The sequence below is a fragment of the Hippoglossus stenolepis genome, chromosome 4, assembly GCF_022539355.2.
Source record: "Hippoglossus stenolepis isolate QCI-W04-F060 chromosome 4, HSTE1.2, whole genome shotgun sequence".
Lineage (NCBI taxonomy): Eukaryota > Metazoa > Chordata > Actinopteri > Pleuronectiformes > Pleuronectidae > Hippoglossus > Hippoglossus stenolepis.
Window position 1 is genome coordinate 15,823,911 of NC_061486.1, and position 16,164 is coordinate 15,840,074.

The 16,164-nt window shown below is 42.4% G+C and overlaps 1 protein-coding gene across 3 annotated transcripts in view; it reads left to right on the forward strand.

Annotated features, from left to right (window-relative positions):
• Positions 1–3,020: 3,020 nt before the first annotated feature.
• The window catches only part of hip1 (huntingtin interacting protein 1), a 45,102-nt gene continuing 31,958 nt past the window's right edge, over positions 3,021–16,164 (forward strand). For 2 of the 3 annotated variants that reach the window (XM_035154055.2, XM_035154056.2), the window contains exon 1: positions 3,021–3,365. In XM_035154055.2, coding sequence (XP_035009946.1) covers positions 3,249–3,365 — 117 coding nt within the window. In that variant the 5' untranslated portion in view covers positions 3,021–3,248. Of the gene's footprint in view, positions 3,366–11,106; positions 11,686–16,164 lie in introns of those variants that run through there. The other variant, XM_035154057.2, reaches the window with a different exon arrangement.

A 16,164-nucleotide genomic window follows, 5' to 3' on the forward strand; every position in this document is an offset into this window, starting at 1 on the left:
CTATGTCATCAAAGGAGCCTTCTTCATTTAGGAGAGCTGGATTCTAAGACGCACCCACAACTCCAGCTTGATCCTGTAGAACATATTCTAAGTCCTCAGCATCAGAGATTTCAGACTCAGAATCAAGACCAAGATTTTCCTCATCCTGTTTTTCATGCAGTATCTTTATGACCAAGTATGAAATGATTGCGACCAGCTATACTAACACTCTGGAGTTTTATTTTGTTGATCTAGCTATGGTTAGCTAGCCAGAAAAGAAGTTAGCTAGCTCACAGCTAGTTAGTATTGTACATATTTCTCTTTCTCACTAGTAATGGATTGTAAAATAAGACTTACATGCATCAGATGTGCAAAAGCAGGTGTGCGAAATGAATGGAAGGTGTTCCGTTGTGAATACATACTGTATGGGTCATTTGTTACCCATGTGTGTAAAAGTGATGTAGAAATACATAATTTACGTTTGTTTATAAAGTAAGAAAGGAAAAAGGAAAATGATGATTTGTGGTAATCAAAAAGAAGATATTTAATGAATACTATTTAATGAAAAAATATAGCAAAGAAACACTCATGCATTAAATAATAACACAGGGAATGAATATGGGTCATTTTTGACCCATGTTGTGCATAAGAAGGGTATTGATACAAACATGATTTATATTCAATAACGTAATCAAAAGTTAATTGGGGGAATATCTGAAATACTGAATGATGAAATTCATTCACTGCAAAGATATAGAAAATTAAAATTACTCCAGAATACGTAAATTTTCACCACTTTCTAATTTTCTGCAAACTTTGGGAACGATTTGAGCCTGTTAAAGCCCTCAAAAAGCCAATTCATTTGCCTGAAAAAAAAAATTATAATAATAATAACAACCCTTACAATTTCAATAGGGCCTCCACTGTCTCCCACTGTTCGGTGCTCGGGCCCTAAAAAAACTGAGCCGGGTCACTTTTATCTTTTATCAAAGGATTAACAGCTCCATATGTCGAAACTAACTCAGGGTCATAGCACCACCTACTGATTCATACATTGGTCTGTATGTAGTGATAGCGCCACCCACTGGCATTTTGTAAGTCCCAGACGAGTCTTTTCTCTGCTAATATAGTTGATGTGCCACTGCATTTATTTAGGCAACATTTTGTACACTAGCTTTGTTTTTGGGTTCCATGAATGAACAGCAGAGGGCAGACTTGAAGCATGCAGACTGTACATGGCTATGAGAGCCTGTTCATTCTTCACCTCCCACAGAGCTGATGGTATTTACTACTCTGTTGTCAATGAATGGTAATGTTTGCGTTTGTTGGGAAAATGGGCTATTGTGCATAAAGTGGTTTCTAGAAATAACAGCAAATTAAATGATGCTGTCTAATAACAAGCATAATTTCAATGTATATGATTTATGCATCTCCATATTTTCATGTTTTTGTGTTTCAATATGCCTCTGCTATTTCATATACAGCAACATTTCTGAAAAAGTGTATAAATTGTGTGAGACTGAACATGTCTGAATCACCCAGCCCAGCTAAAGATGCGTGGACAGTCTTGTAAAGACTTACACGACATGTAACACAAGATTTGACAAAAGTATGATGAGACTTCTGATTTAGTTTTGAAAATCAAATTCATGACACAATACTGATGTTGGTGGGTGAGCCCTGCAGGAGTAGGCAGCCAGTGGCGGCCAGCAGGAGGAGGCAGAGAGAAAATACCCAGGTAACAGTGACAGTCTTCATCCTGAGCATAGAGCTGAACAGTGACCTCAGTCATATCCTCCGAGGAACGTTATGAATGAAAAGCTTTTAATAGAGGTTGTGTGTTTTGTGCAGGAATGCATCATTGGTTTCAAAAATCTGTTTAAATACAAATACTGTGAGTTCTGTATTTCCCCTGTGTTATTTCCATACATCCCTTCTGATTGTTCTACACATTCACCTGTATTCGCAACTAAATTCCCCTCATGTCTGACTTATTCTAGCACCTTGTTTGGATATGTAAAATAATTTTCTGTTTATCAAGCGTTGTCATTCTTTGCTCATAAAGAAGAGTTTAAAACCACAACCTTCACTTAGGAGTAAATATCAGTCTTTAACGTCAACGTTACAGTGTTGTTCAAAAACACATATGTCAGATCAGCACTAGGTGAACAACGTCTTTGTACAAATGATATTGCTAATAAAGTTGTTTGATCAAAACAACAATTTCCTGTAATATTCAAGTTAAAACTACCAATGTCAAGAAAAAAAGGGAACTATCACATTTCCTTTGTAACTCATTGTGTTTGAGAGTTAATTATTAACAGGTAAGCCTGATTATGACTACAGAGCTAATAGTGACAAACATAAAGACACACCACAATAGAGAGACAACTAGACTTCACCACATCATCATCAACAAGAACAACAATAATGAGGTGAAGAAAAGGGGGGAAAATGAATATACAGTTGTTTGTAAATATTGTTGAACGAAAGTTGCTTTCAAGTCTTTAAAACACAAACAATTAAATGTTCAAATCTACCAACTAACCACAAACATCTGTCTGTTTGTATTTGGAACGCTTATCTTGAGAACCACCCATCTCATCCACTTCACACTTGGCTTGTTCATTGTTAATGGCTTAGGGAAGTGAGTAAAAGTTTAATAAACAGGCGACGAGCACTCTATAGCACTTGGGTCTGACCATTTTGTCGATACCTGTCGACAGCAGGTAAGCACGTCATTCAAAAGTGTAAATAAACCCCACATGTGAACACTGATTAAGCAAATGCAGTTTTACTTTATTAGAGACGTCGACTATTAAAATCTTCATTGCAGATAAACCAGGTAGGATAGACACAAAATTTGCTTTGTTCACTCTGCACCGGGTGTTTGTAAAAAGCTGTGCACACAACATTCAGCACACAAAACATTTTTTTTTTGCCACAAGTCAAACAAACAGCACATTACAAACAGACACTGCACTAGTAATGTGTTTTATTTTGAAAGCGGAGAGCCAGTGTTTCCGGTAAGCCTGCCCGACTTGACGCTGGTGCCGTTCAGGCTGCTGCTGTCAGTGACTGGGTGTTGGACCGAGAGGCCAAACGATCCAGTGATCGGGGCGACGGGTCCAGCTCAGCATGGACTGCTGCCCGCCATAGATCCTCCAGCACGCCTTTATTTTCATTCTTGCTCTTTTACAGCCTGCGTTAGAAGTCATTCTCCCTCTGCTTCTCTCTCGCGGCGGCGTGTTTCTCCGCCTCAGACGACAATGGATCGAGTGAAGAGCTCCATGCAGCAAGTCCCCAACGCCATCCCCAAAGTGATCCGACGGACCGGGGGAGCCAACAGCCTGGAGCTGGAGAAGGAGAGCTTCGAGAGGGGGCAGGTACGGATCCAGAGAGGGAGATAATCATAATAATCAGTGGTATTGTCATGAAAGAAAGCGTGGGCATGAAGAGGGGGTCCTGCTGAGGAGGATGATGTCAGAGCTGTTTGCTGCCAGCTCCTGAAACTAAACTGTGCATTGTGAGATATACACAATCACTACGCGCGTGTGTGTGTGTGCGCGCGCGTGTGTGTTTTATGTACTTTGATTTCCAGGTTTGACGCTTTAATCTGACTGTGCCTGCAGCCTGCATGCAGCTTGGCTTGGTCCAGATTGTGGGTTATTTTGGTGTGACTTTCTCTCTCGTGTGTGTGTGTGTGTGTGTGTGTGTGTGTGTGTGTGAGTTTCTGTGTGTGCGTGTGTCTGATCAGCAGACACCAAATGAGTCCAGTGCACAACAAAAGAGCTGTTGAAATGTAGGTCAATGGCCCTTTGAGTTGAGATAACGGTGTTGTTGGGTTATTTGTGCAGTATAAATCCAGACAGGGAGGCATGCTGGAGCTCCCTGTCAGTGTCGTCTGTCAGGCTCACAGTCCCAGCAGGGTCAGTCAGGATGATGATGATGATGATGAGGATTGTGATGATGAAGATGATGGTTTGATGAGATCTTGGCAGTGAGGTACTTCATTTGAAAGCAGAGCAGATAAGGACATGAGTGTTATATGTGTATTGATGGCTGCTGGTGAATAATGAATGCTGTGTGGAGCTCCAGTCTGACTTCTCCCACTTGAACATATGTATGTAGGCTGCTGTTATGGCTGTGGAGCCTGCTGCTTCCTGCCCTGCCTGGTGGTCCGAGCCTCCTCCCCTCCCCACAGTAGACTATGCATATGCAGGGGAGGGGGGGGGAGAAAGTAGGTCAGATGAATCCAGGCAGTCAAACTGCCATGACATTGCTGCAACATGCTTCTCCCTTTACAGCGGCTGTTAAACCGGACGGCGGCGGTCAACAGCACAGCCCCTAAAAGCACACAGCAGGTTTTTGGCAACTTTCATACGTGGTCTCATACAGCCCCCTCACCCATGCATCCGTGCAGACCTCTCCCATGCATCCGGGACAGTAGCAGCATGGATTACAGAGGGCGGGAGAGAGAGAGAGACACATGCGTGTACTTTACATGTCCCGGGCCAAGCCTGGTCACTAGGTCACTGTCAGGGAACTTACCTAGAAGTGTGTCGTGTTAAAAATGGTCCCCAGGAAAACAACGCATCACATGATCATAGCTCCTTCCCATGACATGTCTCTGCATGCAGTTCTCAGATCATGTGTCGTGGCAGTTGAAGTTAAAAAAAAAGGAGGAATTTGGCCCTGATCTGACATTTTTGTATGCATCTGCCTCATTTAAGGCCTAAATTATCTCAGGTCTTTTTAAACTGAGCCCACAGCTCACTTTACAGTAAGGGGGGGGGGGGTGAAAATATTCATGCAAGACACAACAAGCCCAACTTTGATTTGCAGTTAGATATCAGTGTTCCAACATGACTAGAGACGTCAGCATGACACATTCATGTTCCCTTGACACTAATGGTGCTAATTTCTCTTCTGTAATCGCAGGTTGTCTCCTGGGTCTTTAAATCACTGATTGGGATTTGTTTTCCCAGTCAACACACGATATCTGGTTTTTTTCTTTTTTTTCTTGGGGGTTGATTTTCGACAGAGTTGTGGCAGACGCTGCAGGAATCAATGAATCTGCCGTCTACTTTACAGGGATCAGTGAGAGATAATCTCATCTGATCCTAAATCTGCTGGGTTAGTGGCTTTCACCTCCTCTACAGAAAAACAGACTGTCTGTCTGTCGGCATAACTTCTATGTTTGTCTTAAATTTCCGGTCATCGCCCGTCTTTTTAGCTCAATTCTTTCTCAGCCAAGGAAGCCCTGTAAGATGGAATATATTGTTATGTATTTCCCTTGGGATACTTTGATATAACTTATTTCTTTACATGTCTACTTAGTTATGTGAAAGAACAACACAAGAGGAATGAACTGGCAGAGTTTATATGTCATGTCTCGCCTCCTGCATGCTCGACCCAGACGCAACAACCCCGATATGGACAATCTCCTGCTGCGTTCTTCATACGTGAACGGGATAATTCATGTTTGAAACAGGCTTTACGCTCTAGTTTACATACAGTGTTTCTCATCCTTCCTACATTCAACATGAACCCTGATCCAGTATTCTTCCTCGCAGTGTGCGATGCAGACACCAGCGTCTACTTTAAAGTCACAGTTGCGTCAAACAGCGATTCTGAGAAGTGCTGGCCTATCTCTGTGTTGAGTTGGGTAAACAACCAGGGTGTGTTCAAAACCCTCTGTGACATAGTGTCCACACTGGTTTATAAAAAGAATGAACCAGGCAGCCGCACAGCACACAGAGCTGCTTTTAATGACATGTTTAGCCTCATAATAGCAGCTGACTCTTTCATTTAGAGTTTAGCGGGGATCACCATGGCATGTGTTGCTCTTCTACTGTGTTCACAATAGCTTTGAGAAAACCAACAAGCAAATAACAAGTCAGTGCTGAACTCTGCATGTATGATGTGTATTATAATCTTTATCTCAAGGCTCCAATATGTCGGAGATGCCAACTCGCTCCTCGATGGCAAAACAGTCTCTGAGCTGTCAGGGGCCAGAAGAGCCTTTTCATTTGAGAGCTGGTGTAGGTAGTAATCTCCGGGCCAATAGAAACCATAATTAGTGCTTGTAGAAAACTTTTGGGGCACCAGTTCCTCCGCAGGGAGATGGAGGCGTGTGAGCCAGAGAGTGACACTGCTCTGTATGTTACACAATTAAAGCCTTAAAATTAGACTGCCTGCCCCCCCCCCTCCTCCTCCTTCTTTCCTTGTTACTTGTTTAAACGGAGATCACTCACGTTTGTATCAGTGAAGCCAAAGCGCCTTGATGGCCCCCTGGTGGCTGACTGCAGTATATGTCATAGATTATGCACACCCCATGTTAGTGGATGGGATATATCGACCAAAGATGGTTTCTGTCATTTTAGGTAGTTCCTATCACACTGATGTTTGTACAAGTGTTTATTTTTCTGGTAAGTTTAGTTTTAATTTGTTATTTAACGTGTGATAAAATGACGTGATAAAAATAGGGTGAGGAAATTTGGGCTTCATTTCTGGATAGTGAGAGGAAATGGAGACGCGTCATTCATGCTTTTATACAAAGTTTGGCTGTTGGTGTGACTGTGCACGAGGGATGCCTTATGGTAGACGTGTCATCTCAGTATCTGTGGAGCACTGATTTTTCACTGCTGGCAGCCTCATTCTTGACATGCTCTTGAAGGTATGTGTAGTGTTTCACATTGATTATGTAGATTGTTGGCCCGCCATAGTCTAATGTTTTTAACATAGTGTGTTGTGCTGTGTGTCGTGCTCTTTGACCTGGTTGACTCTTGGCATCAGGTTTAATCTGCTTTTCAGTCAACTCTCCTCTCAACTTGTGCTGTGACTCCGGTCTGCTGCTGCACGGAGCAGACAGTTTATAGTTGTAGCATCTGACTAAGTATTAGATCATTATTATCTACAGCATCAACCTTACTACAGCATCAACCTTACTGTGTAACCGTGGACAAACTTTGGACTTTGGAATCACAGTTTGTTTTTTGTTTCAGAGTTATCACACCCCTATTACTATATTACTACTGTATCTATTTGGAATTATCTATAAGTATAAGTATCTATATTATTATAAGTTTTTAAACTCTTCCAAATCCTCCCCTGGCCCAAGCACCCCTGGTTATGAGTCAGTGGTGTAAGTATCTGATGGACACCCCTCGTCCTCCATTACCCTGGTTTAGTGCTGTGTGGTGCCCTGGCAGCTGTGGAATTCAGGGGAGGAGCGTGGCCGTGGCCCTCGGACACAACAAGACTCAGTAGTGCAGATGGAGACGAGCCTTTCCCTCTGCCTCTCTTTTCTCCTTTGCCTTTATCTGCTCCTGGCCGTTCTCCCCTTCCCACACCCATTGTCTCAACTCTTCCTTGAGCCGTCTGTTAACATCCTGCAATTTAAAATGCTGGGGAAGTTATGGAGGGATATCCGCATACATGCAGCACACACACTGACAAGCATGCAGGCATGAAAGCACGACCATCAAAAGCACTGAGGCAGCAGAAACAGCAGGCGGCGGTTTGTGGCCTCATTGCACCGACTGGCCGGAGAATAAAAGAGCTGGACGTGAGTGACAGGTCAGTAAGTGGAACAAAGTCCGGCAATGAGTTCCTGGCGGCGTTAACAATGGCTCTGATTTACAGATTGTTTTGGACCTCTCTTCTGTGTTTTACAGCACAGTAAAGCGGAAAGAGAGAGAGACAGAGATGGGGTGATGTTTTTTTTTTTCTTGTGCGGCAGAGGTCAAAAGTCAGTCTGAAGCCTGCAACATGAGCAGTCTCACCTAAAATAATGTCTAACTTACTAAAATGCAATACCTGTACTTTGACCTGTATCATTCCGCTGAAAGATGATACACAACAATACTGATTCATGAATTATTGGCCAGCACTAGTGCTGATCATGCCATACTGCGTGGGTTGTTGTTAACATGTCAGAATTAAAATGAACGCTCATTTATTGCTATTACAAATGACACAAACTGAAATTCAGCCTCTATCTTCTGATAGAATGGAAACTCAGCTTAAAATCATCACAAGTAAATTTGTTTTGGGATACCACAGTATACAGATGATGAAGATGTATGTTTGTCACCCACGGTTGATCAGGGACCTGTTGTTTCCTGCCCTCTTCCACCACTCATCATAATGTATTCACACTACACCACATCCTCGTAGCGTTGAAGCTTGATCTACTCCCTGTTGGGATTTATTTTCTAAGTCATTCTAGAAAAAGTACATGTTGTAACCTCGGGACTTTAACGCACAGGACATTAACCTCCGTGTTTGCTCAACAAAGACCATATTTCACCTGTACAGCTTCATGGAGGTTATTCAAAGCACATTTCTACCAATCGCTGTCATCAGCTCCTTTTTTGAAGTTTTGAAAAGTACAACTGCACAAACACAGCATCATCCTTTTTTATAACAGTAGTCCTAGGTATTTGTGGCCTTACAATTTTAGAGTCTAAGAGAGTTTTTTAGAGTTTAAGACTTTCTGTGTCACCCTGTTTCTATAACATTCCCCCAAACATTTAAACCCAACTTGCCAAAAATGAACATTTGAACAAACTTCAATGACTGAAACCATCTTTGAGTACATTGACTTTTTAACTTTGGTCCGAGTCCCATCCACTTACACTGAGGAGGTAGGATTTATGACCTATACTGCAGCCAGCCATCAAGTGTGGATCGAGGCGCATTGCCTTCACTTTTCGGCCGCTGTCATTTCGTCCATCTTTATATTCAGTCTATGGTTTAAACATTGTGTTTAAACATTCAAAGGCATAAAGAGTACGTGACGTCAACATGGCACAGTTTGTGACGTTCAAACTTCACCTTTGTCTCAGGCACTATATGTTCAGGTTAGCAGGAGTCACACTCACCTGTTGCATCATTTCCTCTCCTTAAAGGTACAGAGGAGATGACACAGATGTACAATGGGATCATTTAACAGTTGCACTTTGCACCATGTACCGGGTCATCAGAGTAATCACTTATCAGCATTTTCACCTGTTTGTCTGACCAACAGTTGTTTCCTACAAAGGAATTGTTAGACATTTATATTTTTATCACACATGTATCAGAGTTCCCGGGTGGTTGAGTGAAAGACAGAGTGGGACTTCTGTATGTGAGAAATGCTCTGTGAGGCTGCTCTCGGCGAAGGGCCCACGCCGTACCAGGAAGTGAAGAGACTTGTTGGAAAAGAGCCGGCATTGTCTTGAGACAAACTGTTTATGCTGAGCAGCTCGGAGGTATAACGTGCAGCCCCGATGGTGTAATGTGTAGCATATTGGTTATTGTGTCGGTCCCGGCCTCGGTTCATCAGCTGATGTCCTGCGATTTCTTTTTTTTTAAACAGAAAAAAACCAGTTGTTTGGATTTAAACAAGGTTCTTTTTGTCTTTCTGTTTCTCAATGGATCTACATGGCAAACAAAGCATTATTATCTATTAAAACACTTTTACATGATAAACATGATTATTTATTTTTCAAGCTATACGTATATATCCTTGATTTAATCATCTATTGATAATTTGTATCATGTTAATGTATTAATATGGATAATTCACATTAGTACTTCTGGCATGTTAACACATAATGAACCAAATTGTTGCTATAATAAATACATTATATAAAACAACTGTTAAGGTCTAACTGACCGCAACATACACTCTGACACACACACACACACACACACACACACACACACACACACACACACTCTGTTGTTGACAGTCTCAGAGAAACCAGATGGGGGCATCACTTACCTAGAATTGCTCTCCTGGTGAACACTGAGCTTTTCTCCCCATTTTCTCTGGAACTTTCTCTTTTTAAAGGCTCCATGTGTTTTATAAGACCACAGCAACTCTGCTCACACAGTGTGTGTGGTTTTTCTAAAAAAATAGCCACTTGTGGTTATGGTCACATTTTGTACTGCCTGTGTGGTGTGTTTGTTGTGTTGGTTCTGGTACTTTGGGGGCAAACACACTGAGCAAGATTGAGAGGAGGATGAGCTCACAGCTTTTCATGGAACATTTTAGATTTCTTTATTTTTTCCGGTTTAGTTACCTCCAACATGGAGGTTACATTTTCACCTGTGTTTGGTAGTTTGTTTGTTGATTGGTTGATGGATTCTCTTCATCCTCAAATGTTGGTAAGGATGAAGAGAATCTTTTCTTTCAACATTTTTGTTATTTTTTCAGGGAATAAATAATGCATGGATTAAAAAAATAAAATCCGATATATTAAATCGGCTGATATTTAAGATTTAGGACTATACATCCCTTAGATTATCAAACCATTTACTTTTTTCCTTTAATTTACAAGGTGTGTGTGTGTGTGTGTGTGTGTGTGTGTGTGTGTGTGTGTGTGTGTGTGTGTGTGTGTGTGTGTGTGTGTGTGTGTGTGTGTGTGTGTGTGTGTGTGTGTGTGTGTGTGTGTGTGTGTGTGTGTGTGTGTGTGTATTTGAAGGATTGTTCAGCTCTGGTGCAGGTATGGGCTCTAGGTATTTAGATTATCAATTAATTGTTCCTCCTTTTTTGAAGCAAGAGCTGCCAAATATTGCCTAAACATGAGATTTTAATGTCACTCACCCTGGAAATTTTCCAAACTTTTTTGGTAACGTCCTCAAGGATTTTGTTTTTGTTAGTTTATCTGCAGTAAGTCTGTTGCAAATCAAAATAAAAATCAGACTCTGGTGAATCTAAATGTGTTTTCATCAGGGGACTGTTGGACCTTAGCGGATGACCACATATTTGCCAAAACATTTAAATATCTTAGTGTTTCACTCAATACAACCAGGAAGAAAAAAGTTAAGGGCTAAGACATGATGGATGAGGGGATTGTTGGGCGTTGGCGGAGGTATGCACTCCACTGAGAACCATTCTAGTTATGGTTTAAGATTATTGATTAAGCAATTGATTGTTGTTTTGTTTTTTTATTTAATTGAAAAATATGTAAGAAAATATAGTTTGGTTGCAGCTTTCGATCACTTGATCTGGGCTAACTCCAGATGAATGGAGCATCAGAGGATATTCAGCTGTTTGCTTATTTCCTGGACCCGCCTACCTTCACCTCCCCTCCCCTCAGGACCCCCGGCGGTCCCCGGACCCCAGCTTTGGCACCCCCGGCTTTGAGCCGTCCCACTCTGCGGGCTCCATGCTACTATTGTCTACCAGGAGAGCGGGCTATTTGCAAAATAAAGGTGTCCTCCTGCCTCGGCTTCAGCCTGATACATAGACACGTGAGCGGAGCTGGTTTGTAAAGCGGAGCAGCGGTGAGAGGAGCGGGGTTTAGCGGCTCGATCAGCGGCACTTCTCGCTGTGTTTTCCCCCCTCACGGATCCGCGGCTCCTCGGCGGTCGGATGCTGGAAGTCTTCGCCGAGCAGGGAGCGTGAAGGGCCCGCAGAGAAAGGAGCAGAGACGCGGAAGGAAGGAAGGAGAGGGCAGCGGCATTTTTAATACCAAATCAGGACACATGTTGAGCTAACGGCCCCTCCACCTCCTCCTCCTCTTCCCCTCCTCCTCCTCCTCCTCCCAAATGCATTGGTTGCCTCAATCGCTTTCCCGTTTCTAATTACTGCGCGTTAAGGATCAAACCAGCGGAGCTCCTCTCCTGGCCTCTCCGGGCTGCGAGGATCCACTCACCGCTGCTGCTGCTGCTGCTGCTGCTGCTCCGACCATCATGGATCTCAGTAAGATTGTAAGTGCTCAACATTATTACAAAAATAACACACGCACACACATCGAGGGTCTGCATGTGTGTTTGGAGGTGGGGGTGGTGTCCAGGAGCTCCAGTTGCGCGCAAACACACACACACACACACACACACACACACACACACACACACACACACAGTTTGTGCGGACACATGAAAGTTGTGTTCGATGCAAGCAGAGACTTGTTGTGTGCAGCCACAGAGAAGCTGAAGGTTTTATTTGTTGTTGGGGAGAAGAAGGTCTGAGCGGACATCCTCTCCTGCATGCTTTGTAAACTGGGTTCAGGGTCCTTGAATGGTGGGGGGGTGGGGGGGTCCCACTGAAGGTTTAGATCCTCTTTCATTTAGTTGAAGATTCAGTGATCAAAGGTTTCTCTACAGTAGGGGCGGATCTAGGATTTCTCTAAATCGGGGGCCACGTTTACTAAGAGGGGCCAATTCAATGTCCATGTAATTCCTGGTTCAGTAAGGTGCAGATTCAAGGCTACATCCATACGACGGCGTTTCCGTTTGAAAACAGTGCTTTCAATCCTTTAATCCCCATCCATACTAACATGCCTGAAAAGACACACCCCGTGACCACTCCCATACAGCGGGCATGTGCGATACCTTGAACAATAACTTGTCTCCTAAGCAGTTGTATCATTGTAAAATGCAGAATTTGACTGCATAACAGCTGTTAGCAAAGAGGAGTCAATGGGCAGACAGGGTCGGCAACGCTTGTAATTGATTATCTATGTTGCGTTCTACAGCGGTAGCCGAGGCTAATGTCGGTTAGTATCTTCCAGTGATAGGAGCCCAACAAATCAGTGAAATCTCTGTTGTGACCGAAAAGACCAAATCAGGAGGCGGCTGTGAGTGTCGACCTCATCCCTTCCAAACATCTCAGTTTCTGCCGGTCCAGACTAAAATGCTGCTCTGGAGTTAAATTAAATAAAAAATGGAGCCAGCAGCATTTCCAAACTTCTCCATGCTTTTGGCCCATCCCTTCTGGGATTACAAGACATCCCTAACCTTCAGACATGTACAGCTTCTTCCGAGATTAAACGGACAAAACATGTGAAAAAAATAAGGGAAAGGAGTAGATTCATAAACCAGCATAAAATAAATATCTTTGAATTACCTTTATAAAGAGCTGCTTTTCTTTTCTCCTATAGGCTTTCCAGATATTTGGCTAATTTATATGTTTCATACATAAACAGCCATGTCAGTCTTTGCACATCATCCATATGTACAAGATCAATATTGTTTTCATCTTACAAAACAGAGCATCACACAGTTCATAGTAAGCAGGACAGTAGAAAAACGTCTGAGATGTTCTTCTCTGTTGGCCACAGCTTTCTGTCTTTTTGGCTCAGTGCGCAGCTGCAGGTTGGTGGAAAAAGTTCGGCAGCTTAAATGTGCCATGAATGTCAATTACAGGTTGTTTTGATGTCAGTGGGCGACAAACCTAAAGGCGCAGTGTCTCAATGTGTGACCATCACTGTGTTTATTCTTGTAATATTGCAACATAAAGTTTCTGGCCAAGTGGTTCAGTCCTAAACACAGTGATGGTTGTGAAGTCGTAGTTTTACAAGAATAAAGAGGAAGTCTCAAGCTTTTTCTTCCCTTTAAGTGGCCATAGTACCGTAATAAGAGTTTTGCTTCTGGGCGAAGGTTGTGGATTTAAACTCTTTAAATTCTCTAAAGTGGATTGTCTTTATGAGCAGAGAAGGACAAACGCTTGATAAACTGCAAAACATTTTACTAATCTGAAGTAGAACAATCATGTGTTATATCTCCTCACTGTTCTTGTACAATATATAAACAGTGTATTGATTTATATGGGACATTTGTAAAATTGCTATTGATGAAAGTTAAATTGCGATAATTGCTATTAACAGTGTTTATCGCCCAACCCTAACTGGGTTACACATATTAAAGAGACACAAGTTGTGAATCTAAACTCATCACAAGCAGATCAATAAAAACTATTCAACAATGTTTTTTTTACACATTTAAAGGTTAAACATGTATTTCTCCTGTGACGCGGAGTGCTCTGAATGATGCGTTGGAGGCTAACAGACTGGCTGAAGTGTCCAGCGTGCACTGCAGCAGGTGCACACAAGCCAAAGCAACAAGACCGGCCTTTCACTGCCAACATGGATGGATGGGTGTAGTTTTAGCCCTTGTGTAGGTGTGGGGGAGGGTGCATGGGTGACATGAAAGCACACTCCAGAGTCCCCCTTTTTTTCTTCCTCCAAAGATCCCCAGCAAAGGGATGGTCGGATACATTTAGGGAGGAAAATAAAAGATGCAGCTCACATAGATGGTGTGAAGAAGAGGCACCAGATGCGCAGTTTTGTTAGTGAAACAGGAAAATCCCTCTGTGGTCTGTGAAATACATCTCAGCTGCCCACATGAGGTCAGCTGGGCCATGGAAGCGCAGACATAGGTGTACAGTGATTGAAATTGTCCTCCAGTGGATCCTCATTCATTTGCACTGCTGAACAGAATTTTTCAAACCTCTTGGTGTTAGTGGGAAATCTTTCGGTGTTGTAGATTCAACAGATCTCCTCAAGGCTGCTCTCCGTGGTTGAGGCATCTGCCACCATGTTTTGGCTGTTTTGGAACGGAGTGAGGCAGAGTGGTATGAAAACAAAGCTCGGGAGACTCTTTGCAAGGAAACTATTTTCCCACACTGCACAAAAGTTAGTGACGCATAAAATAACTTGATAATAAACTTTATTTTCATAGCCCTGCTATCAATGTTTTATGGTTCAGCTCAGCTTAAACCCTTTGGAAAAACAAATACAGATAATGAAATACAACATCTTTTATTATCTAGTTTGACAGTTATGATTGAAATAGACCACAAATACATAAATCGAGAAATACGCAACAATGAACTCGACAAGTTTGTTGGTTATCGTTCTTGCTTTGGGGCGGCGTCTTTGTCTAATTTATTGTGTTGTTTTGACGCGGTTTCAAAAGTTTGCTGCTGCAGTTGGACTGTTTTTTTCTTCGCCTCATTCATCTGATGGTTCTTTAAATACTTTGAGATTGCATGTGATGCAACTGGCAACTCTAGTGCCCCCTAAACACGTCAATGTTTTACTTGTGGGACTTTCCAGCATGAAATACGGCCAATTTGTCATAGTTGAATATTTGTTGGTTTTCCGTAAAACTCTTTTTTAAGTTCTGGAAGTTTTTTGATCAGAAAATTCAATTCAGCCACTTATGACATTTCACATCACATTTCTGAGTAATCTAACTGAAACTGAAAATAAACGTTAGTTGCAACTTTGAACTAAAATGCATTATAAAGGAAATGATTATCCTCGTCATTTACTCTTAGTGCTATTTGTTCAGCTGTGGATCAATAAAGACGAGGTTGTTTCACAGATTTCATAAATCTCACAGCATATCACAAGTTTTGCCTCTGTGACGTTAAGAAGTAAAGTGTGTTTGGAGTTTTCTTTACATTATCCATCATCAAATCCTTCATGAGAACATACACAGACTCACAGAAATACTGTGATTATGTGGTGTGTGTGTGTGTGTGTGTGTGTGTGTGTGTGTGTGTGTGTGTGTGTGTGTGTGTGTGTGTGTGTGTGTGTGTGTGTGTGTGTGTGTGTGTGTGTGTGTGTGTGTGTGTGTGTGTGTGTGTGTGTGTGTGTGTGTTGTGGAGTAATGAGAGAAGAGGCTGTAGCTTTTATAATGCATCATCATGACATCCCCGGTCATACAGGAAGCCGAGGCTCCTTCACATAAGGCTGCAGAAAGGACACTTTTTAGGAGAGGTGTGTGTGTGTGTGTCTTCAACCAGCTGTTGCCCTCCACCTCTTCCCACAGGAAGAACAGAAGCCGAGTGCTTTGAGATCACTCACTCCAAATATCCTGAACCTCCGTGTTTTAATGGGCCCTTCAGAGACTGTGTCATCCCGCTGAGTTTATCTGCTTCACCAAATGCCCTGTTATTCAGAAGACAAGCAGCGGGTTACAGACTGAGAGGCTTGAATGTCACTGACAAATAATTCTAGCCAATCAGCTTTCAGGCTGTTGATTATGATTAGAATGATAAATGCCGTCTCACCATCACTTATGAGCAGAATTATCATCAATTGCAATGCAGATTCTGTTCAGAACAATATGCAGACTGCCTCAGTTCCCTCCAGTGAAGCCTCCATAACGTGACCTTTTTGAGTTTGTAATTTTCGCTCTCCCACTCGGGTCTTTCCCTTTTGAGTGCATTGAATTACACAGGAAAAATAGCCTAAAATAGTTCTAAAAAAAGACATCTTTTCCAGTCAGGCTCGTTCTCAAGAGGTGTGGAGTGACTGCTCTGTGCGAGCGGATGTTCGTGTCAGATGCAAAAGCTCCTTAAACAAGCAACACACAGTCCTCTTTTCACAGGAGTGACCTTTTGATTTGGGTGGAGTCACTTTTGGAAAATGTTGGGGCTCAAAATGTCTTTCCATTTAT